Genomic DNA, 24,094 nt, shown 5'->3' with positions numbered 1-24,094 from the left:
TCTGGGAATATAATTCTTGGTACACTTCTGATTCCCCTGAAACCTATTGCTCTGTTGCCTTCCCTATCATCTTTAGGATTTCCCAGGTTATCCTCATTCAGACAGTGAGCCTGGGTGGTTCAAGGATTTTCTTCTCATTTCAGCCCCATTGTCACTGTTGAATGGTGAAATTCTGAGCTTTGATCTTTTTCACTTTGTAATGCTTTTCCAAATTTTACCTTTTGGTTGGGGCTTCGCTGGTAGCTCGATGGTAAAGAATCTGCCTGCCAATGCAGGAGATGAGGGTTTGATCCCTGGGTTGGGAAGATCCCTTGGAGAAGGAAATGGCAACCCACTTCAGTATTCTTGCCTGGGAAATCCCATGGACAGGGGAGCCTGGTGGGCTACAGTCTATGGGTCACAGAGTCAGACATGACTTAGTGAGTGAACAGCAACAATGACAGCCTTTTGGTTGGCTGTTTTAAGGGAAAGTTGAGGGAAAGGTGTTTTAGTCATTAGTAATTTGCTATTACTATGTTAATCTTAATATATCAAAGATATTATCTCTACCAATGTGATTTTTTAATTGAATTTTGTCATTTGAGGGCCTTTTCTCTAGCTTTTACTGGCCTTCATGTATTATTTTAGACAGCAGTTGGGTTTTTGTTTAGTGAATTGCTGCAGCTGACTGAATATTTCTTTAAACATGATTTTGAAAATTTTTTATTTTTTCCAGTTTAACTTAACTCCTATGAAAAATATAAGAAAAAGGATAAAAGCATAACCCATAAATTACCATTTAAAATCAATTACTGTTCATATTTTTTGGTATTTCTTTTTTGAGAAATGGAACACACACATTATGAATATAAATTTAATTTAAAAAAAAAATGAAGGTTCTCGTCTTTTTTTAGAAATCTTTTTAAAAATTAAAGTATAGTTAATTTACCATGTTATGTTGGTTTCAGTTATACAGCAGAGTGATTCAGTTATATATTATATATTCATTTATAACTGAATATATATTCTGAATTTGTATATATTCCTTTAGATTCCTTTCCATTATAGGTTATTACAAGATATTGAATATAGTTCTCTGTGCTATACAGTAGGTCCTTGTTTATTTATCTTATATATAGTAGTGTGTATATGCTGGTCCCAAACTCCTGATTTACTCTGCCCACTTTTTTAATTCCCTGGTGGCTCAACGGGTGAAGAATCTGCGTGCAGTGCAGGAGATGCGGGAGGCGTGGGCTAGATCCCTGAGTCGGGAGGATCCCCTGGAGGAGGAAATGGCAACCCACTCCAGTACTCTTGCCTGGTGGGCGACCGTCCAGGGAGTTGCCAAAAGTCAGACACGGCTGAACGTGTGCAGACACATAGACACACTGTCCCCTTTGGTGACCACAAGCTGGTTTTCTATATCTGTGAGTCTGTTTCTGTTCTGTAAATAAATTCCTTTGTATCATTTTTTTTAGATTTCACATATAAGTGATATCATATAGTATTTATCTTTATCTGACTTAATCTCAAAGAGTCAGGCTCTATCTCACTTAATCGCAAAGAGTCAGACACAACTTAGTGACTAAAACGACACAGGCAACCAATAAGCTTGTCTTCTAAGTTTGTGCGTCTGTTTGTTAAGTTCGTTTTTCTCATTTCTTTTTAGATTCCACATTTAAGGGATGTCATTTCTCCTTCTCTTTCTGAGTTACTTCACTTAGGACGCCACTCTCTAGGTCCATCCATGTTGCTGCAGATGGCATTAGTATGTACGTTTAATTCACCAGACGTTTATTGAACATCTGTTTTATGCAAGAGACCCATTATAAATGACAGACATTATTTAAAATTTACTATGTATAGTATGTATCTTGCCTGTCCTTATTTAATGTTATTATAAGCAAAACTCAATTTGTTAAAATTTATTTATAATAGTCTTATTGATGTCTTCATCGTCTTTTCCAGTAATTTTTTTAGTGGCTAAAACTTGTCTTTAAAGGGAAATTCCAGTATGTCTCGTGGGTGAGCAGAGAGAGATTTGACTAAAGGGTGCAGTGGCTTGGAACACCATCTCTCTCCTCCAAAGTAATTGTTGAAAACTGTTGTTCTCTGTTATGGATGTATTATAGTTTATTGATCATTGCTCTGTTAGTGGTAATTTATATTGTTACTTTTATTCAGTTTTAAATATAATTTTGACTAATATCTTTATGCATAAATGCTTGTGTCTATATTTGGTTTTCTAAGGATGAATTTTTAGAATTGGATTTACTGGGTTAGAGTATAAACATTTATAAGTCACTGATATATGTTCATAAATTGCTTGCTTGCCACACCCTATCTAACATTCAGTACTGTATTGAAAGAATATAAGCATTTCTGTTGCAACATCAAATGCATTCCTAACAAACAAAAACCTTTAAGATTTTGAAATCATTAAAAATAACAGGAATTATGGGAAAAATAAGGTTAAGGGCAAACCATTCAAGACCTCTGCAATTTTCAAACCAAGTACTAATAAAAGCATAATTGGTACCTTATGGGATAACTTGAACAGCTTGGTCAAACCACTTAGGGTGGCTGAGGCAGCTTCAGAAGAGAGTTAAAGAGGTTAAAAAATAATAGGATGGAAATCTCTGGCTTGCATGATTTTGAGGTAGTGCAGATGAGAGCTGCTTTCTAAGCTGGTGGGGCTGCCATCAAGTTGGGCATAAGAGAACGTGCAGCTTCCTGGGTCTAGGAACCACACAGAGACTGGTGGTGCTCCTCTTAGCAGAGAACCTTTTGTGCGGGTGCTTATTTTTAGTTTTCTTTTTCACTGTTTTAGCTTTCTTAAAATAGGGCCAAGGGGGACTCCTGCCTGGCAGTAGCTGAACTAAGTGAGGGTCTTTTCCTTTTCCAGTGAAAGTTATAGTTCTTTACCTGCTATTCTAGTTCCCCATGTCTGGGAAGATTCAAATGTTAACTGACACAGTTTCTATTAATATGTTGTATTGGTATTTTTATTTCCTAACCACTGATATGCTAATTGATGTTTAGGAATATATTTTAGGACAGAACAAACTAGATTTACTAATTTGATGGGTGAAAATTTGAACTTCATTTTAATGGCTTCTTTGAAGAAATTCAAATCCTTTCAAACTAGGAATAACTAGCTTAGTAAAGAATGGCTATTTCAAAACAAATTCTCTCAAAATCTAATCAGGAAACAACAACTCTGTTTGCAGTTGTATTACAGTTTTACAGTATTACTGTATTACAGTTTCAATACCTAAATCTAGGGTAGTGAATTTAAAAATTTCAGTTTTTATTTTGGTGGCCATTTAGTGTTTATAGATATGGATCACAGGGCTCCAAACTGTCAGCAGCTTATAAATATTTATTTGTTGAACATAGAAGCATGGTTTTATAGTGACTCATTTGTGGGAATGCCTTCATCCAGGATTATGCAGCATTCAGTTATAGCACCGGAGAGGACAAGGAACAGGGAAGTCAAAACAGTTCAAGATTGGGTATTTGGAGGATGGGGTATGCATGTCTTAGCTGTGGGAGAAAGTTGAGGGTACTCATAAGAAAGTAATTGGGGTTGAGGTCAGTAAGAAAAAAACAAGGAAATGATTGCTATAATCAAGTGGGAGAAACAAGAGGATTATGGACCCTGAAAGTATTATGAGCCCAGAGAACAGCTGTTGTAACAATAAAGGGAAGGAACTGAAGAGCTACTAAAGTATTGAGATAATTACAGTTCAGGATTTTGGAGGTAAAGCAATTTATATATTCCCACTGTCCATAGAGATGGGCTACTTTGGTATGGATAAAGGTTATTGGAGTTGGGGAATGAAAGGAGCATTGAAGAACACTTTGCGAGTGGGTTCGCCTCACGTACATTGGGAGTCTGGCATAATAAATCACAGGAGAAGGGTGTTTAGAAATTTCATTAACAGGTTCCAGTATCTCAGTGAATGAGGTAGCTAAGACACTGGGAAGGAGCTTTGTGTGGAGTTGAATTTACTAGATGCTGTTAACATTTCAAACTGTCTGCTGCTGCTGCTGCTGCTGTTGCTGCTGCTGCTGCTAAGTCTGGAAAGCGCAAATAAGCATCATTGTTATTATTACCAGTAATTACATTGTGACTGTTATTTGTTAGGAACAGATTTCTTTATTTCCCTGTGAATGATGTTTGAAATTTAAATTTGGAAGTTGTTGGTCACTTATGATGTTTTTTTCTAAAACTTTATGTTGGTGCTAGTGACTTTCTGTGGTGTGCAAACTTCTTGAGAGTAGAAAAGAGAGGTAAAAACTATTGTTGAGTCTTTTTTTTATCCCTCTTTAAAAAAGTTTAGATGAACTTTATATATAATGAAACATGCAGATCTTAAATGTACAGTTGGTTGAGTTTTGAAAAATACATACACCATGTAACCATCACCCTAGTTAGATGCAGAACGTTTCCATCACCCCTAGAAGTTCCCTGAGTAACACAGTGATTTGATCTATCACTACAAATTAGTTTTGCCTGCTCCTAGAACGTTTTATAAAAATAATTAATACAGGATGTATAGCTTCTTTGGTTCATGGTCTGTTAGAGTCATCCCTTGTTACAAAATCTCAGCAGTTTCTTTTCATTGCCGAGTAGTATTCCATTGTGTGAATGAATATAACGCAATTGGCTATTCATCTATCTGCCGAGGGGTATTTGTGTTGTTTCCAGTTTTTGCTGTTCTGAATAAGAGTGCTCTCAATGTTAACATATGAGTTTTTTTTGTGGAATCATATGTTTTAATTTCTTTTGGTTTATCTAGGAGTGGAATAACTGAATCTGAGTAGACGTACACTTTGCTTTGTAAGAAAACTGCCAGTTTTCCAAAGTAGTTGAACATTGTCCCATTCTTAGCAATGTATGAGAGTTGTATTTGCTCCACATCCTTGCCAACGTTTAGTCATTCTTCTGAGTGGAAATGATATCTCATTGTGGTTCTAATCTGTATTTCACTGATAGCTAGTAATGTGTAGCCCCTTCTTATATGCATATCGTCTATGTACATGTCTTTTCTTACAAAATGTATGTTCACATCTTTTGCCCTTTTTATTTAATTGTGTTGTCTTTTAATTTTTGGTTCATAAGAGATCTTGACATATTCTAAAAATAAGTCCTTTTGATAGATGTGTTGTGAATATTTTCTCCCAGTTTGTGACTTTAATTTTCTTAATATCTTTTGAGGAGCAAAGTTTTTAATTTTAATGATGACCACTTCATCAATTTTTCTCTTTGGATTCATGGTTTGCACGGCTAGTCCAAGAGATGTTTGTTTAATGCAGGTTGTGAAAAGTAAAAGTGAAAGTGTTAGTTGCTCAGTCACGTCAGACTCTTTGAGACCCCATGGACTGTAGCTGCCAGGCCTCTTTGTCCATGGAGTTTCCCAGGCAAGAATACTGGAGTGGGTATCTTAGGAGGTATGAGAGCCTCACCTTGACCTCTTTGCACACCACAAGGCGTTTTAAACTCATGGTATAAGGCTCAGTCAGTAGGAAATTTACATTTTGGTTGGCCTCCCCTGTACCTTCTTCCTCCCATGTGTGGAATACGTGTCATCCGAGGGACACCTACCCACAACTATAACAGTAAATCAATTGAGAGCTCTTATTCCCTGCTTTTATTCTTTCAGTTCTTTTGGATTATATTGTGGAGAAAACTTCTGATATTTTTACCTCTCTCAAGCACTTGCTGTTACCCTCTTCTTCCCTTTTTGTAAACAATGAGCTGTGCTCAGGTTCACTTCCTTCATGTAGACAGTAGTGTTTAGCCAGCATTTAGTAGGTAGGTTTTTTTTTTTGTTTACCTTGTATTTTTTTCTCAGTAATTACTGGGTTTCTTCTTAAGATGGTGATTAAATCTTTCCTTTAAATTTTTATTTAAAAATGGAATTAATTTTAAAGAAAATATTTAATACAAGTAGGATGAAGGAGTCATCACAAAACTGAGTAATGTGATATGTGTTGGAGGTTGGGTGTAACCTTGGCCAAGAAAGTGGTGTGGAGATGAGTGAAATTTGAAATCCCTAGCATTTCTTAGGCATCTTGATATTTTCTCCTTTCATCTGTGGTGCTAGCTTGTCTAACAAGAGTTTACTGAGCATCTGCTTTGTGGAGAGGACAGTCCTGAGAATATGAGAAGTATAGTGTTCTCTGCTTCGCACTTCAGATTTGGAAGAGGGTGTGTGTCTGTGTGGCAGTGGCGTGAGTATACCTTGGTAACATACTGTTCAAGTGGCCAGCACATCGTACCGACAGAAGCCAAGATCACCTCTGGCTGGGTCTTGAGGCCTTGAATCACACTCATGTTTTCCCCCAGGTGCCTGTCTCTTCCTAAATCCACATCAGTTTTGCAGGGTGAAGGGGCTTTTGTCTGTAGGCATTTATCTGAGAAGATCTTTGTCCAAAAGGAAATGTGTTGCATTGGTGGTTCTCAGAACCAGAGTTCTGGCTCCAGCACCCCTGTGCTTAATTGTTACGAATCTCAGTTTCTTCATCTTTGTTGGCAATAATAAAATCCAGTCGTCTTCCTGCTTCATAAGGCAGCACGGGTGGGATGTGCTTTTACTCTGTTATTATGATCAGTATTTGAATGCTTTTGAGGGTATTTGGGGCATTTAATTTTTTCTCTTTTTTTTTTCTAGGTCTTGATGCAGAACTTTATTATGTGAGAAATGACCTTATTAGTCACTACGCTCTATCCTTTAACCTGTTAGTACCCAGCGAGACAAATTTCCTGCACTTCACTTGGCATGCAAAGTCCAAGGTAAGAGAGCGGTCCACCAAAGAGGCCAAGACAGGACCATCCAGGCCCAGAGGCTGAGGCAGAGGCTGGATCTCCGGGGTGGGCTGCCAGCTGCACAAGAGGGTCAGTGGGTGGTGGGCTGTAGCGGTACTGGGTCTTCTCAGATTTGTGTTTTAAATCTTGAGCCCATTCCTCTAGACTTGCAAAATCCTTGAAAATGAAAGTAGCCTTTCATTTGAAAATGAAAAGAAAGCTAGTCATGTATGTGACTAGCTTCTGACAGAACACTTATTTTCAGGCTTTTCAAGCAAGGAGCTCTAGCTGGAAGAGGGGACAGGTGGACCTGCTAGTGACCATGCTGTTATGATGAAGAGCTATGAATGAGGGGTTGGGGGATTGGTAAGATAGGTGGTTTAGACACGTTTGAGGTCTTGGGTACAGTTCTCCCAGTTATGGAGAAGCAGTAAAAGGAAAGAACAGGACATGTAAGCACTCGTGTTGGCGCTGGCTAAGCTTCTTTAACTGTAACAAACTTCTTGCCCGGTTTACTTGTTGCTGAATTCTTCAGATTTCCTCTGTTTGGGCTCCTCTATCGTGGTAAGTTTTCTCTTAAGTCAAAGAGTGAGAGGCTGAGTGTAGAGTCCACCTTCCCCGGTCAACTTCAGTTTCTTTTCTTTTGTCAGCCTCATGTATAAGCTTCTGAGTAGGATTTTATTTGGGAAATAAAAATAGTTTTTGCTATACTAAAATAAGAATACCTATTGTAGAGTTTATTTTTAAAAAATTATTATAAAGTGGTATTTGTTCTTAAGCAAGTCATTTAAATCTGACCCCTTTAATATAGATCTTTGTATCTTCTTAGAAAACAATAATGGTTATTGGGAAAATTCAACTATTACAGAGTTGTTTTAAGAACTGTTAAGACTGTACATCTGAACCGATAAGAAGAATCATTGTTTATAATTTGGTGTACTTGATACTTGAAACCGTACTTCTTTTTCCTTTTTAAACAAAAAGGGAATTACCTGATACATGTGTTGCACAGTACTTTTTCCCTACCTGATATTATGTCTTGGCAACTTTCCACTTTCGTAATTACAGATTTAACTCAGTCTGTTTAATGGCTTTATAATATGATATTTTATGGATGTATGATATATGGTTATTTGTTAAGTGCTTCATTGATGTATGGATTTTTAGTAACATTTCCCTTCCCTGTTACAAATAGTTTCATTCATTTGGCAGGCAAAATTTTATGGTAAAGGGATGGTAAAAACAATTGGTAGTCATCTTTTGTTGCTCTTTCTAGCATTATTATTAATGAATATAGAATCATATAAAAAATATGTGTGTGAATGTGTATGTATGTATATAGGTATGTGTGTGTATATATATATTAAGAATATCTAAATTTGTTCAGAAATTTTTGTGTACTTTTAGCATTATTTCTGAATAGTACATTGTGATCAGGAAGTGAAATGACTGGGTCAGAGAATGTTCATGATTAAAATTTTGATTGCTATTGCCAAATTCTTTCTCCCATCCCTCTCGCAAGATGGTACCAATGAGCCAACATTCCTTACGAAGTGAATAAGGTGCTTATTTCAGTTCACTACTTAATGCTAAATATTTTAAGTATATTTATTTGCCAATTAGGTAAGTAAAAATGATGTAAATATGCATATATCCACATTTTTATATATACTCACACGTCTGTTGGAGAAACATACACATATAGACATACATGCATTAAAATACACCTGCAGGAATGTTTTGATTAAAGTTAAATTAGCTTGGATCCTGGGTAACGTGTATGTGCCTTGCTGTCTACAGCACCTCAAGTCCAACGTTATTGCCTTGGGGTATCCAAATAGGGGATGTTCTTTTGGGAGTGGTTAGATCTCTTTAGGATGAAATCTGCAAAAACAGAGGGAGAAGATTCATGTGATCTAAGAACATTTAGTAGATGGTAACTTGGATATGCTGAAGTGCCAGCATAAATGACATAGGTCACTCAGAAAAGGTTCACTTGAGACATTTTAATCTGAGGTCTGTTAGTTTGAATGAGTGGGCACCTGGACTCTTCAAGGAGACAAACCTAATGCATTTTTCAGTACTGTGTGACTTTATTATTACTTGGGTGACCTTATCATTATTTGGGGGAGTAATCTTTAATTTTTATATAATTTCAGACAGAAAATTACAAAAACAGTGCAAAGAATTCTCACTTATCCTTCACCCAGATTCACAGATTGTTGCTGGTTTGCCACATTTATTTTATGATTCATTCTCTCATTCTCCCTACTCTCATGCACACAGACGTTTTTCCTCTTGAACTGCGTGCAAGTGAATTGCATGTTTCGTGCCCTTTTACCCCAGTGTACCTCAGTGTATATTTTCTAAGGATAGGAGTGTTCTTTTTATAACCAAAGTGCAGCGGTCAAAATCAGGAAACTTAACACTGACACAAGACTGTTCCTCATCTCCAGAACTCACACTTCACCAGTTAATCACAATCATCTTTTTTGTGGCTTTTTTCCCCCCGCTCCTGTGGCCTTTCTTTGTGTTTCTTGACTCTGACATTTAGGGACATATAGGCTGGTGGAGGCCGCCTCCGTTTGAGTTGCCTGAGGCTTCCTCGCGATTGGGCTCACGAATGCCTCCTTGGTGGTAACACCGCAGCAGTGCCGTCCTCCACTGTGCACATGATGTCAGCTTGTCCTTTTACTGTGGATGTTCCTGTGACCGCTCAGTTCACCAAATTTCTCCACTGTCAGGTTCTCTCCTTTATAATGAACAAGTAATTGTGGGGAAATAATTTGAAATTAGGGCTTCCCAGGTGGTGCCAGTGGTAAGAAAACTCACCTGCCCACGCAGGAGACATAAGAGATGCAGATTCAATCCCTGGGTTGGGAAGCTCCCCTGGAGGAGGGCATGGCAACCCACTCCAGTATTCTTGCCTGGAGAACCCCTGGGACAGAGGAGCCTGGCGGGCTACAGTCCATAGGGTTGAAAAGAGTCGGACACGACTGAAGTGACTTAGCACGCATACGTGTGCACAATTTGAAATTATATATTAAAATTCTGTAACTCAACACCCTTTCAAACACTAGTTTTTGCACCTGTGTTTAAAACTCGGTTTCACTTTTAGCCATTGTGATTTTTCCTCTCACTGAAAGAGGTCAGATCTGCACTGGGTAACCATTTGGTGGGAGTGTTGTAGAAGGAATTTAAACATTTGTGGAATGGTGGTCTTGAATTTTAGGTACCCTTGCAACTCTGAGATCCATTGTTTCAAGTAGAGAAGCTTTTTATAGTCTCCAAAAAATTGATGGTTAGTCCTTTGTTACTTTTCCCATCTGTAATGTTGATGAATATAAAAACAAATAATACATATATTTTAAAGTTGTGAAAAATCTAATGAAATAGTAGAGATTTTATTCTGAGTGAACTACTGACTTTGAACAGGATGTGATTGTTTGGGGGCCCACTTGGGAAAAAAGATTGCTGATATATATATATATATATATATATATATATATATATACACCATGAGAATATTTCCCAGGCAAGAGTATGGGTAGTGATTTAGGAATAAAAAGGCAATGTGGGATGTGGCAGTTAGAATTGAACAGAATTAAACCTCTTATTCATTTGTTTTTAAAAATATACATACACTTTTTTTTTTTTTTTTTTTTTGAGTGAGTTTCAGGGATCTGACTGCTTATGAGTGCCTGAGGAGTTTTTCTAAAACAGGTTTCTAACCTGTAGACAAGGAAGAAATTGGAGTGGGGGAGAATAGATAGAAGAAGGGGCTCAGATGAATGTATATGTTTGAACGGGAAGTAGTGTTGGTCTGGGTACATGTTGGGTGAGGAGGAGCCTTCGTATAGCTCTGTAGTTCTTCGCATTCTTCACATTATCTTGTAGAGCATAACTTTCTTCTGTGGCAGGTGTTAAACACCATCCTTAGTGTACATTTGGGCTGCCCTTACTGGTATGATGGTCTTTGTAAGTCAGAAGTTCCCTGAGTTGCTGGAGGCCATCACCATTTATTTACCCGTCACGGCCAGATGCCTAGAAGGGATCCTAGATGCCTCCTACACCTTCCAAGTCCAGATGATCCAGATGATTCTCTCTCATAACTATGCCTTAAATTAGTTTCTTATCTCTCTTGAGATCTAATGCCTCCTCCTTAACTTAGGCTTTCATGTTTCTTAACTCGATTATGGAAAAATAGCAGTCTTCTAACTGGTCTCCTGGCCTCTGGACTGACTTCTTGCTGCACCCCCTGCAAAGCTGCTCTGAGGCTCTCGGTTGCCACCAGAATAAAATTCTATTTCATAGGGAGCCTTCATGATCTCATCTTTGTTTTCTGCCCGCCCTCCAGCTAATCGTTTAGTGTCTCTTCTTATTTCTTGAATGCCCTGGACTCTGTTACTGCGCTGCTATTTGCTGTGCTAGAGATACCCTTTCCCCATTCTTTACTTCATTAACTCTTGTTTGTCTCATGAAACGTAGACCTGGTGTCACCGCTTTTTCAGCTGGGTCAGGTGCCCTTTCCTTTCCCACCCTTATCATGCTCTTAAGAGTATTTTTGTAGTTGATCTTCTCTCTCCCTTTGAGGCGCTGAGCACGTCAGGGGTAGGGACCTCTTTTCATCTTTCGCTGGGTCCCTCGTGCCTGTTGTAGCACCTGGTACTTAGTTACAGGTGCTCCTTAACTGACTATGGAAGAGATGCACAGGGCACAGCTCAGCAAAGGGGCAACTTCGGAGCAGTTAGAGCTTTTCAGAGTTAGGATGTGCTGCTTCAGAGGCAGTGGATGCCTGGATGGAGAAGTGTGAAAGCATGGGTTGGGTATACTTGACAAACTGTTTGGCAAACTAGTTGCACACCTGGGATTTTGCAGATATTTTACTGTGAATAAAGTTGTAAATTTGAAAAAATATAGTTTTAAATTTGGAAAAAATGAATGTAACTCATAGTTTGAACATATAGTTAAGCCTGTTTCACAGTTCATCTATAGAAGGTATAAGAATTCAGAGGAAAGTACTAGTCATGTTACGACTTAAAATGTTTTAGAGTAAAAACGCGAAGGAGTGTGTGTGTTAAATCTAATGTCAGGTTTGACCTCCAGTACAACTCCTAGTTCCAGTTTTAGCTCATAATTTCTTTTGTGGTTTTAGCACAGTTGTTTAATTGAAGTTTGTCTATTTTAAAAGTTAATCTTTTGAGTATTTTGCTTATGCATATGGTACAAAATGCGAAAGGCATAGGGGTATGTACTGAAAAATAAATCCCCTACCCCTTTCTAGTACCATCCCCAAGCAATCTAGCCACCTAACTCCCCTTCCATTGGCAACCACTGTTCCCTGATTCTGATCTCCTCTTCTAAAGATAGTCTGTACATGGATAAGCATCTAGATATGTGTATGTATGTGTGTATATATATATATTTTTGAAATGATAGTCATGCAAGGGGGCAGGAGAGACATGATGAAGAGTTCTTCACCTGATCTTGTTAGCTCTGAGATGCAGTTAGGAACTTTCAGAAGGAGAGTCAAGGTTCCTCGGCTCCAACACTTTGCAATTATTGCTTTTTAAGAATTACCAGAAGATGAGATACTTGCTTCCAAAGATCTTTAGTCTTCTTGGTATGTCACTTCATTGTGGATATTTTAACATTATCGAAGCTTCTGATACTAGTGTTCTGCAGTGACTGTGTTTTATCTTGCCAAACAGATTGTGGTCTTCTCAGAGACTGGAGCTTTGTCTTACACTTGACATTGTATCACACTGCCTTAGAGAGTGGTTGGTGAATATAATGGGTTAATTGCATTTCCAAATGGGGTAAGAACTCTGGTGTTGCTTTTCTTTCACAGTCCCCTTACTGGTGGTTTTAACAGATAACAACTTGCTTCTGCATTCCAGAACATTGTCCAGTATCCAGGAAAAAAAAAACTTGCAATTGCATCTGTTAAGTGTCAGATATTTTAGATAGCTGAAAGGCAAAAATATACCAAAAGGTAGCAGAATACTTACCCCACTCAGTCCCATCCTATAAGCTGTTCTCTGGTTTCAGGAATTCATCATTGTCAGGAGGGTCTGCAGGGAACTTGTCCAGAGTTCCTACAGCAGCCCTGGGGGCCTGCCTGCTGTATTCCCTGCAGAGTGGGGTTTCTGTGAGAAAGGCAGCACTTGTGATAATTTCAGAGAAATTGAAAGGCTGTTGGGTTTCAGGCAAAGTGTACTCACTTTAAATCTGTACTGGGTTCCAAGAGGAAGTGGCTTTACTTAGCAGCTGCCTATTTGCGATTACCATTTGTTTCCAAGTAAGGGAAGATTACCAAAAATGTTTATTTCTTAGCTTATTCAAATATTTTTTTTTTCTTATTTCTTTTCTGAAGTATTTTGGCTCATTCTTTGTTCTGATAAACAACTGATTTTCAGATTTTCTTTGTTCCAGTAGATTATAAATGTTAGCTTTAGAGCAGATCTGTTTGGTCAAAGGATTATTGGCCAGTGAGAGTCTGTATAGATCGATGGCATGCCAAAATAGAAAAAACTGCCCTTTAATAATAAGCTGTTTCTAACCCCAGAAACTACAATTTAAAATTTTATATTCTGGAGATTCCTGAGGGAGAAGAGAACTGCTTTGGAATGCCTTTCATGTTCAGGCAGTCCCTCAAAAAGGGAGGCCACAGAGGGCAGGCGCCATGCTTTCACGCTTTTCAGTGTTCCAGGCTGCTGCTGGCCAAAGGGTTGGGCTTCTCAGAAATCCTGCTCAACCCCTTCACCCCTTCTCTGCATGCCTCTGATGCTACCCAGCTCCATTCACGAGCCCATTTCTCTACCTTCTGCCCTCACCCCCTGCCACACTGAGGCTCTCCAGTGCTGGTCTGGTCCCTGCCCTCAGACTACAATTAGGGTCTTTTAACCTTGTTTGCAGCTTGCTCTGTCTGCTGCCCCAGGGGTTCTGGTCCTTGGCTGGCTGTGCCTCTGCTTGCGATTATTGAGACCTAGAGTAAAGGAGATAGCAAGTGTGGGGAAGCATAGTAAATTGGTTTTCAATCTGCTATGTTTGAGAGCTGTAAGATTATTAGGCACATATGTCTAGTAAGTTATTGGGCATATGGGAGAGAATGAAGATGTAGGAGAGTGAGAGAGACAAGTTGATGATACAGGATCCCATTAGTGGTCTAGCGGGCTAAGGCTAGTGTGCTGAGAGAAGGGTTTATCATTTGGAGAGGAGAATAAATCTCTCCTTGGGAGTGGAGTGCAAAGGAAAAGTGCTCTAACAGATCTGCCTGGAAAGTGAAAAGTGAAGTTGCTCAGTCGTGTCCGACGCTTTTCGACCCCATGGACTGTGTCCTATCAGGCTCCCCCGTCCATGGGATTTTCCAGACAAGAATACTGGAGTGGGTTGCCTTCTCCAGGAGATCTTCCTGACCCAGGGATTGAACCTGGGTCTCCCACATTGTAGGCAGACGCTTTACCATCTGAGCCACCAAATCTGCCTGGAGCTGAAAAGAAAGGCAGAAAGTGGGGTGCAGGTTCTTGTGTGCCAGGTGAAGGGGACAGGAGCATTGTGTAAGAAGAGGAAAGTGGGGCGGGCAGGAGGTGGTGAAGCCATGAGTTCCATGAGGTTTGGAGTGAGACGACTAGGGAGAAGGGGCTGAGTGGGGAAGGGACTGCTGAGCAGGATTAACGGCCTACCCTGAACATGGGGATCATCGTTGTGTAAGAGCAGCTTTCTCTCTGGTCTGTGGTTTCCCCCGGCTGTGCTGGGCAGCAGGGATGGCGTGAGAGGTGGTCAGCGTTCTGATGGCAAAAAGATGGTGTTGGTAGCCAGTCTTCTCTGGGGCACAGTCTATGGAAAGTGAAACCAGGTCCCTGGATGGATAGGCTGGAGAGAATGGAAATAGCGTCACTGGCCATTACATCCCAGCTATGAGCACAGCCCTTGGTTTACAAATGTGCTTCATAAATGTTGGTTGAATCAGAGTGTTGCAAACAAAGAACTGGTTTTGTAGGAATCCGAGGTTGTGATGGGATCTGTGATAGACTGGGGTTTTTACATTTGTTTTGGTTATGGAGTACTTCTTCAGTACAGAGGAATGCGGAATATTAATATCAAAGCCACCAGGAAGATGGCAGGAGACAAAACGAGCTGAGCGCCACGGGCTCTAAAGTCCCTGTGTGACACTGATGATGATGGTGTGAGAAATAGCCACTGTGAGTAGAAGCTGTGCGCTTCAGAGTACAGTGGCTTGTGCATGAGGAAGGGAAGCAGAGAAACCACCTGAAGATCCTGAGGGAATGCTGACCCTGCTGTCTAGGCCCTGAGGGTTGAGGATTACAGGGACCAAATGATAGGAAAGCCGGGCTGGAGGAAAAGGCAGGGAAGACTCTCGTGAAGAGGCCGACAGTGTGAGAGTCTATTTAGTCTAGTGGGGTTCCCAAGATAGGGGACAACACAGAGGGCTGCAGGATTGCTCTTGGTAGGGCACAGGAAGGCTTGTGTCAGAATCTTGGAGGTCAGGAGCAGGCTGGCCAATATGGGGAAGTGCAGCGGGGCATAGTGTGGCCACCCTGGAATAACTGCTGATGCTACTGGGGTCTGCGTTTATCAGAGGGGACCTGTACCGGACTGACAGGTGTGTCATTTAATTATTTTATTTGATCCTCAGCAGCAGCAGCATTTTATAAAAACTGAAGCTCGGGAAAAGTTAGTAAATTATCTGATGGTCACACAGTCTCATGGTTCCAATCCAGTTCTTGCTGACTGTGCTGAATTTTTTTTTCAGGCAGTTGCCTTTCATGTATTGCTTTGTTTAGAGATAGCATGGATATAGGAATATAGTCAAATGCATTTTCTTAATATTAGGAAGTATTGCTGGAAAGCCTACTCATTCTTGGCCCACACTTGCTGGGCTGTGGCTCTCTCACACCCCCTGGTGGCAGTGACTAAGTATTGCACATTGCTAAGGTGAGAGGGAACACTTCTAGCCAAGGAACCACCAAGTCACTGATGTGCAGCAGCGAGAGCATTTCCTTTGTTATGAACATGGCACTTAACAAATACAACTTTTAACAATTCTTTGTATATCTATCTTAACTGTGAAGCAGTGCTTTAATACTTGCATATCCCAATCATCGGATGGCATCACTGACTCAATGGACATGAGTTTGAGCAAGCTCTGGGAGATGGTGAAGGACAGGGAAGCCTGGCGTGCTGCAGTCCACGGGGTCACAAAGAGTCGGACATGACTGAGCAACTGAACAACAGCAACAGTGTTCTGGAACTTTCAAGTAAAGTGTGAAAAGGGGAACCAAGAGAGGGAGTTACAGTCATTGGATTGATCCCTTCTTATCTATGGGTTAAACACCTCCTGACTCAGTCAGTGCCCAGGTGTCCATCCTTTCTCTTATAATCTGGGAGGTTACTCTTTCCCTCTTTTCTTTCATCTTTGTTATGTCCTATTTGTTGGTTTTTTCCATTAGTGTGTGCCACATTTGAGTATCTCCCATTGAAAAAAGAAAGATAGGCTTTGAAGTCTATTCTGCCGTTCCCTAATTACGTTCTTTCCAGTTAAGTTTCTTGGGGAATGGTTTCTTGAACCTCTTCCCACTACTGTTTTCCTAGCCCTCTGCCCTTTGGCTTCTGCCAATCTCAGCCTTCACTGGAAGGCCTGTGACCACTGAATGGGAGGGGGTGCCCTTCTCATTGAGTCCCAAGGACAGGACAAAGAATATCGGGAAATATAAGGCCTCGTTGAGGGTCTTGAAGATGGCATCCATTCTGAATTTCAGCTATTGCTTTGCAGTTTGAGCTGTTTCTTTCATGAATATCTTGCTAGCAAAAGGGATGTGTTTGGTATTTGATATTGATTGATGCTGATTGGTTCTATTAAGCCACCTATAGAGGCCAGGTATTGATAGAGAATATTGGTGTTCCAGAGACATTTTTCTAGTCATCTCTCTTCCTTTCTGGATTCTGAATCACTTGAGATCCAGAGGTTAGGTGGACATCCAAACATTAACTCTATTAGTGGTGAAAGCTGGACTAGAGAATATAGCATAGATATTTTATGAGAAATTTGTACTTTGGAATCTACTTGTGAGGTGAGTGGATCTATAGATCAGACCTTCATCTGCCAGTCACATACAGGCCTTCAGAGCTTGGCTTTTATCAGCTAGAGAAGACAGTGGTGACTAGTTATGGACTGTAAATTATACATCTCAACTCCTTGGCTCTTCATATCTACCTGCCTCCCTAGGGCTTCTCTGTCAGTGACTGTGATCCTCAGCAGAATTTCTGACTCCTAGATGGCAGGTTGTAAAGGAGAGTGGTGGTACTGTTCTGGGCATGAGATAGAGGGTGGCTTACTGGACTGAATTTTTATCCAATTGAAAATTCCCAGGAACAAATGAACAAGCGTAACAAAACAGAAACAGAGTCCTAAACATAGAGAACAAGCAGGTGCTCACCAGAGGAGGGGTTGGGGGAAGAGACAGGCGAGGGAAATTGAGAGGTACAAACTTCCAGTTGCAAAATTAAAGAGTCAAGGGTGTGAAATTTACATTGTGGAGGGTATAATCAGTAACTAAATAATATTGTCTTTGTGGTGACATATCATAACTACTTATTGTGGTGATCATTTTGAAATGTATAGGAAAAAAATCACTGTTGTATAACAGGAACTAACAGTGTTGTAGGTCAGTTATACTTCAAAAACAAACAAACGTACAAACAAACTCATAGAAAAAGAGATCAGATCAGATTTGGTTACCAGAAGAGGGGGACAGGAGGGGAATTGGATGAAAACAATGAAAAGGTGCTACAGATTTCCAGTTATAAGATAGGGGTGCAGTGTACAACCTGATAAATGTAATCAACTGCTGTATGCTATGTGTGAATGTTAAGAGAGTAAATCCCAAGTTCTCATCACAAGGAAAAATTTTTTTCTATTTCTTTAATTTTGTATCTATATGAAATGATAGATGTTCACTAAACCTATTGTGATAAGCATTTCATCATGTATGTAAGTCAAGTCATTATGCTGAAACCATTTTATACAGTGATATATGTCAATCATATCTCAATAAAACTGGAAGAAATAAATAAAACACACGCCCAAGGCAGTAATGTAATGAGTCATGTAAGAAGCGGCACAGTTTGGTGGGGAAACGTCTTAGACTCAGCAGATCTGGATTCTCACTCTGGTTGCTTTGCGTATGTTAAACTTCCCTGGCTTGGTGTCTTTGACTGTTAAAATACAGGAACATTCCTAAGGCTGTTTCTGACAATTTGGACTTTTAAAAATAGAGCTAGATTGTTTGTTAATGACCAAAATCAGCGTGGTCAAGCTATACTAAGCCGTGTCTGTTATCACAGGTCCACTTTGTTTATTTCTCCATATTATAGGTTGAATATAAGCTGGGATTCCAAGTAGACAATTTTGTGGCTATGGACATGCCCCAGGTCAACATTTCTGCTCAGGGGGAAGTTCCACGCACTTTATCAGGTGAGTCTCAGTGACAGAGTTTAACATGCTGTTTTTAACTGTATCCCCTGTACCTGGAGAAGGGCGTGGCAACCCACTCCAGCATTCTTGCTTGGAGAATGTCACGAACAGAGGAGCCTAGCGGGCTACAGTCCATGGGCTCGCACAAGAATTGGATATAACTGAAGCAACCTAGCACGTACGCACACACCCATACCTTTAAAGAACATAGGTATAAGATGCATAAGTTCTTTAACAAGTGATTTTTGTAAATAAGGATTATTTGGACTTTTTAAACGGTTTCTTCTTCCTCATCCCCTTTGAAATCACGTGCGCTCGGCTCTTCCCTGTCTCCTTTTCTGCGTTGTTGGCCCTGACCCGAGCCCCTTTGTCTGATGCTTTTTTTCTTCCATTAGCTCCCACACTGCAGCCTGGACAGTCACTTCCTCAGTGCCCCACCCTCATCTGTTGAGCACCTTCCAGATTCTCCAGCTGGTGTGCTGTGCTTAGCATCTGCCCCTGCCTGTCTGTCTAGCCTGTTGCTGGATCTGCCCCCGTGCTCCAGCAGTGCCAGGCTGCATGCGATTCTCACAGCCAAGCCTTTGCCCATGCTGATCTCTATGTTTGGAACCATTTTTTCATCTTTCCTGCATCTGAATTTCTGTTCATATTAAATATTCTGCAAGACTCAAAGTCTTTACTCTTTTTTTTTCTGCCTCCTCTCCGTCCATTTGTTAACTCTTTCTATTCTTCTTGCCCTGTAAGATCTTTTATTTAACTGTTTAAAATTGATCACATTATTTTGTAATTCTTTGTCCTTGTCTGTGCCTGCTAGCCTGTGGCCACCTGAGGGCAGGAGCTGTCTGTTTCAGCTGTCTACCCTTAGTGCCTAGCGTAACATCTGAACAGGATAGGCTCTCAGGACTTGCCTGAATAAATGATATGTATCATGTTTATACCAGTTTGTTTTGAGCGTCTTTTGAGAAGGGCTCCTGAAGATGTGAGATTTAAAGAAAATGAAAAGTTTTAAAACTTGAAAGTATAAGCCCCAGTGTTATGAAACTTTCTTAACTCACTGTTACTAGTAGCATACGTTAATCTAAGCCTTAAGAAAATATGAGAAGGCTGATTAATTTTTATGGGCTAGTAAAGAAATTCAGAAATGCCCATATTGTTCATACGCTGATACAGATGGTAGAATGATGCATTCTAAATTTGTAGAGAGTCTTAAACTGAAAGATTGAAAAAAAAAAAAAAAGAAGAAGCACCAAAGTCTGTTATCCCATTGCTGTGGTAATTGATTAAAACAGTTTCTGCTTAGAAAGTTTTTTTTTTTTTAATGCATAGGTGAGAATTTATCAGTTTCATTTAAAGCTTTATATTTAATCTCTTCCTTAACAACAATACATAATTGCATTTTGGTGGTAAAATTGTCTTTCCTTTTTATCAAGTAATTTTTGTTGTTACTGTTGTTGATTGTGCCTGGTAAGATGGTGGAGTTTGCCTTATGGTTTTGTATCTTTACTATGTGGTAATAAGAGAATTTAGGAGACAAATTGGTGTAGTAAAAATCATGAGCAAATTTGAAAATAATTCTCTTCCTTTGTCTTGATTTGTTCTTTAATGTTAACTTTTATAGTACTTTATACTTAAAGCTGGTAGTCTAAAGATAAATTCTCTGAAAGTTTTTGCTTACTATTTTATGTAAATGTATTATTTTTTAGTTTTATTGCAACAGAAATACATTCTAAATTATGGGACATTAATGTTGATTTTTAGAAAATTTAAATTTTTTTCTTATTTATTTTTTTTTAACAGTGTTTCGGGTCGAGCTTTCCTGTACTGGCAAAGTAGATTCTGAGGTTATGATACTCATGCAGCTCAACTTGACAGTAAATTCTTCAAAAAACTTTACAGTCTTAAATTTTAAACGAAGGAAAATGTGCTATAAAAGTAAGAAATTTATTTACTAAAGTATGTATTTTATATAGATGTGAAAAGATCAAAAATAGATTTTGTCGTCTTTTTACAGATTTGTGTTCCAATCTTGACTATAGTTGCAAGTAAGAAAAGAGAGCCTAACTGATGAAATTCTGAAATAATCACCATGATAGCTTCTAGCTAGGAATCTCATTTAGGCCCCACTCAGTCCCTGCTTTCTCAAAATTTTTGTCAGAATTGGTAAGAATGTTTTCCTTTAGGAATGTGAAATAGCACCAATGGCCAAAGAGGTAAAGAAATTACAGCCTTTAGACAGGGGCCCCTGAGTAATGGGATGTTAACTATGTTTCCTTTATGAATTACTTTTACATAGAAACATTGCCCTGGGCCCAGAAAAACATGTTAGAATTATAACTCTACCCTTGGTGGAGTACTGGAATAGGTTTCCTTTTATTAACCTAAGTTTCAGGTGTTGTTGTTTTTTTTTTTTCATCTATAAAATAACCTGTTTCAAGAGGTAGGTGGGTTGATTTTAGATTAATCTACTATCATGAAACTTAAAATTCTATATGTCGATACTAATTTTGCTTTGAATAATCTGTTACTCAAGAAATTGCAGCAGATATGAAAGAGCTTCAGCACACGAGTTCATAGAGCAAGAATTTTAGAATTCTCCCTAAAGGTTATCTAATCCAGCCCACTCACTTAAGTTCCATAGAGATTAAAGTGACCTGAATTTACCCATCACAGTGGTGGAGCGGGTTAGTACGTAAGGTAGAAAAAAAAATACTAAAGAAAACTTGCTGAGTTTGGGTTTTGCTGAGTGACAACCATGTTTCAAGTGCTTTATAAACACATTAAACCCATTTAATGCTTATAGCAGCCTGATGCAGTAGCTTCTCTCATTATCTCCAGTTTCTGAGGAGGAAGCTGAGGCTCAGAGAGTCCGACCAACTTGCCAAGACCGGATAACTAAGCGGTGGAACTGGGTTGCAAACCTGTGCTTTTGCTTCATTGTCAAACTGTCTCTTAACACACTTCCTAGTCAGGGTTGTTGCGGAGTGTTATGAGAACACCTGAGGCCAGCAGGTGTTCATTAGCCAGAATTAAAATGGCTAATGTCCAGATGTGTGCCAGCAAAAAAGTGGTACTGCATTAGAATGGGCATTTTTTTTTTAGTTCTCATTTAGTCTTTTAATTAAGAGTAAACAGTTGCTCCCTCTATATTTTCCCCAGTTTTATTGAGATATAATTGACACATATCACTGTATAAGTTTAAGGTGACAGTATAATGGTTTGATTTTCATACATTGTGAAATCACAATGTATGAAACTTATCACAATAAGTTTACATAGCCGCCATCATTTCATGTGGGCTTCCCCAGTGGCTCAGATGGTAAAGAATCTGCCTGCAGTACAGGAGACCCAGGTTCAATCCCTGGGTGGGGAAGATCCCTGGAGAAGGAAATGGCAACCCACTCCAGTATCCTAGCTTGGAAAATCCCATGGACGGAGGAACCTGGCAGGCTACAGTCGATGGGGTTGCAGACACAACTGAGTGACTTCACTCCATCATTTCATGTAGTGAACAATAGAGAAAGCAAAAACAGAAAAAAATTTTTCCATGTGATGAGAATTTAATAAATTAGGATTTACTCTCAACAACTCTCACATAATCATACAGTTAACATATAATATATGCCATGCATACATTATATCTGTAGTAATTATCTCGTAACTGGAAGTTTGTACCATTTGACTACCTCTCTAGGTCCTCCTCTTTCCTCACACCCAGCCTCTGATAATATCAAATCTAATCTCTTCTCTTATGATTCAAAAAAAATTTAATTCTTGGATTCTGAAAATATAAGTGAGATCATGGAGTATCTCATAGTCTTTCTCTGTGTGACTTATTTCACTTAGCATAAGGCCCTCAAAGTCTACCTGGATTGTTACAAATGGTAGAATTTTCTTATTTTTTTATTTTATTGTGTGTGTGTGTGTGTGTGTGTATTTTCACCACTTCTTTATCCAGAATAGACATTTTTGTAATGAAAAGTTAGCCCCATTTTAGCTTTAGTGTTTTGGTACATTTGTCAGTTCTTGCATATCCAGTTACATACTTACTTTCATGTAATTTTAAAGCCAAAGTAGACTTTAGATACAGAGTGCAGAACAGATGGTTCCTGGTCCCTAGGGAGGTGGCGCTGCCTGTACAATGGCACTTCAGCTGTTAGTGCTTAAAGGGAGAATGATGGCCAAGTGTGATGGAGTCTGTGGAGCACACCAGTGCTAGTACCCAGTGAGGTTTAATGCTCAGCTGATACTCAGAATGATCTCATACCCTCTCCATTTTCTTTATTATGTACATGAAATGTGACCATTGATGTAGTTTTCTATTCTGTTTTAGACTTAAACTTAATATTGAACCAGTCTTTTGTTTTTTTGGTGGTTGTACTTTTGGCCACCCTAATCTTCCAGTTCACATTCATGATTCTTATTTTAGTATGTGATCTTAATGTATTTATTTATATGGTTTTCAAGCTTAGTACTGTTTGAAAAGTATCTGCAACAGAAAACATGTGTGTACTGTATTGAATGTTAATTGGTGATACTGGCAAGAAAAGTTTCCTTTATCATACGAGGAGGGAAACTATTGGTTCAGACAAGTTTCATTACTCTGAAACTCCTCAGTGCCTTTACACTCTGCTAATGTGCACTGTTAGCCTCCTCAGAGGTTATGGTTTGTAGATTTTCCTAGACTTCTTGACCACAGAAACCCTTTTTCAATGAGTAACTGTAATTGGCTAATATAGGCATACACTGTTGATTGATGAATATAGTGATGATTATCAGAATAGTAATGTAGCATTTATCATTTTGCAACAAATACCTTGTTACTTAGTTTAGGCAGTGTTCTTTTAGAATATAAAACTGTTAGAAAAAGTTCAGAAATTTTAATTACAATATATAAGGATTTTCATGGAAAAGAATTTCTAAAGCATCTTTTATCTCCTTTTAAATTCAGAACTTGAAGAAGTAAAAACTTCAGCCTTGGACAAAAACACTAGCAGAACTATTTGTAAGTGTTACTGTATTTTTCCATCATTAGGGATGAAAAATAATTGATTGCAGATAGACTTGATTTCATGAAGCTTGGAGGTTTTGTGGTTTCCAATTTCCCAAAAGATTAAGTGATGCCATGCTATTTATTTAACTGATGTTTTGTAGAATGGTATATTTAGATGGAACTATTTGAATATTGAAAATTTTGTAAAGTAAAATTCTAAAAAACTTTTATAAGCAAGAATTTATATCATCATTTCAGGTGGCCATAATTAAAGTATGAATGTGAAATATGTGTAAGATCTTCATCTGTTTAACAGAAAGTTAGAAAATCTAATTCATGGCCTGGATGCAGCTCTTAGCTAGTTTCATCCAGGTGAAAATACGAGCTGAAAGATCCACGTCGTTTAAACCTACAGAGCAGAAACTCAGCATAGGTTTTTATTTTTTGGTAATGGTTCCGTAAGATTGTATAACTTAGACTTCTTTTTCCTTTTCTGATATGGATGCATCCTTAAGTCTTACTCTTCCTGAAGCCGTTTTAATAGCAGCATCTTAACATGTTATTAGATTCTCTTTATGGAAGTAAACTAAAAAAAATTGGGGCAGAGAGATTCAAAAATAGAGAAGTCAAGGGAATGTTTTGATAAACCCCCATGTGACCATCACCCTCCTTAGTAATCATCAACATTTGCCAGTCCTGTACTATTGATTCCTTCCTCTTTCAGACAGGTGGGTAGGTAGGGAAGGGTAGAATTTTTTAAAGCACATCCTAGGCATCATGCCATTTCACCTATAAATGTTTCAGTGTAAAGAAC

General features: G+C 39.0%; 1 protein-coding gene across 1 annotated transcript in view; it reads left to right on the top strand.

Moving 5' to 3' along the window:
* Positions 1 to 24,094, top strand: part of RYK (receptor like tyrosine kinase) — a 110,387-nt gene that overhangs the window by 18,650 nt on the left and 67,643 nt on the right. Inside the window, exons 2-5 of the mRNA XM_040232817.1 lie at positions 6,660 to 6,781; positions 18,191 to 18,290; positions 20,088 to 20,222; positions 23,239 to 23,292. Of these exons, the coding sequence (XP_040088751.1) occupies positions 18,233 to 18,290; positions 20,088 to 20,222; positions 23,239 to 23,292 (247 nt within the window). The 5' untranslated portion in view covers positions 6,660 to 6,781; positions 18,191 to 18,232. The remainder of the gene's footprint in view (positions 1 to 6,659; positions 6,782 to 18,190; positions 18,291 to 20,087; positions 20,223 to 23,238; positions 23,293 to 24,094) is intronic.

Source organism: Oryx dammah, unplaced genomic scaffold, assembly GCF_014754425.2.
Source record: "Oryx dammah isolate SB20612 unplaced genomic scaffold, SCBI_Odam_1.1 HiC_scaffold_2, whole genome shotgun sequence".
NCBI classification, from domain to species: Eukaryota; Metazoa; Chordata; class Mammalia; order Artiodactyla; family Bovidae; genus Oryx; species Oryx dammah.
This window is presented reverse-complemented; position numbering and strand designations above follow the sequence as displayed.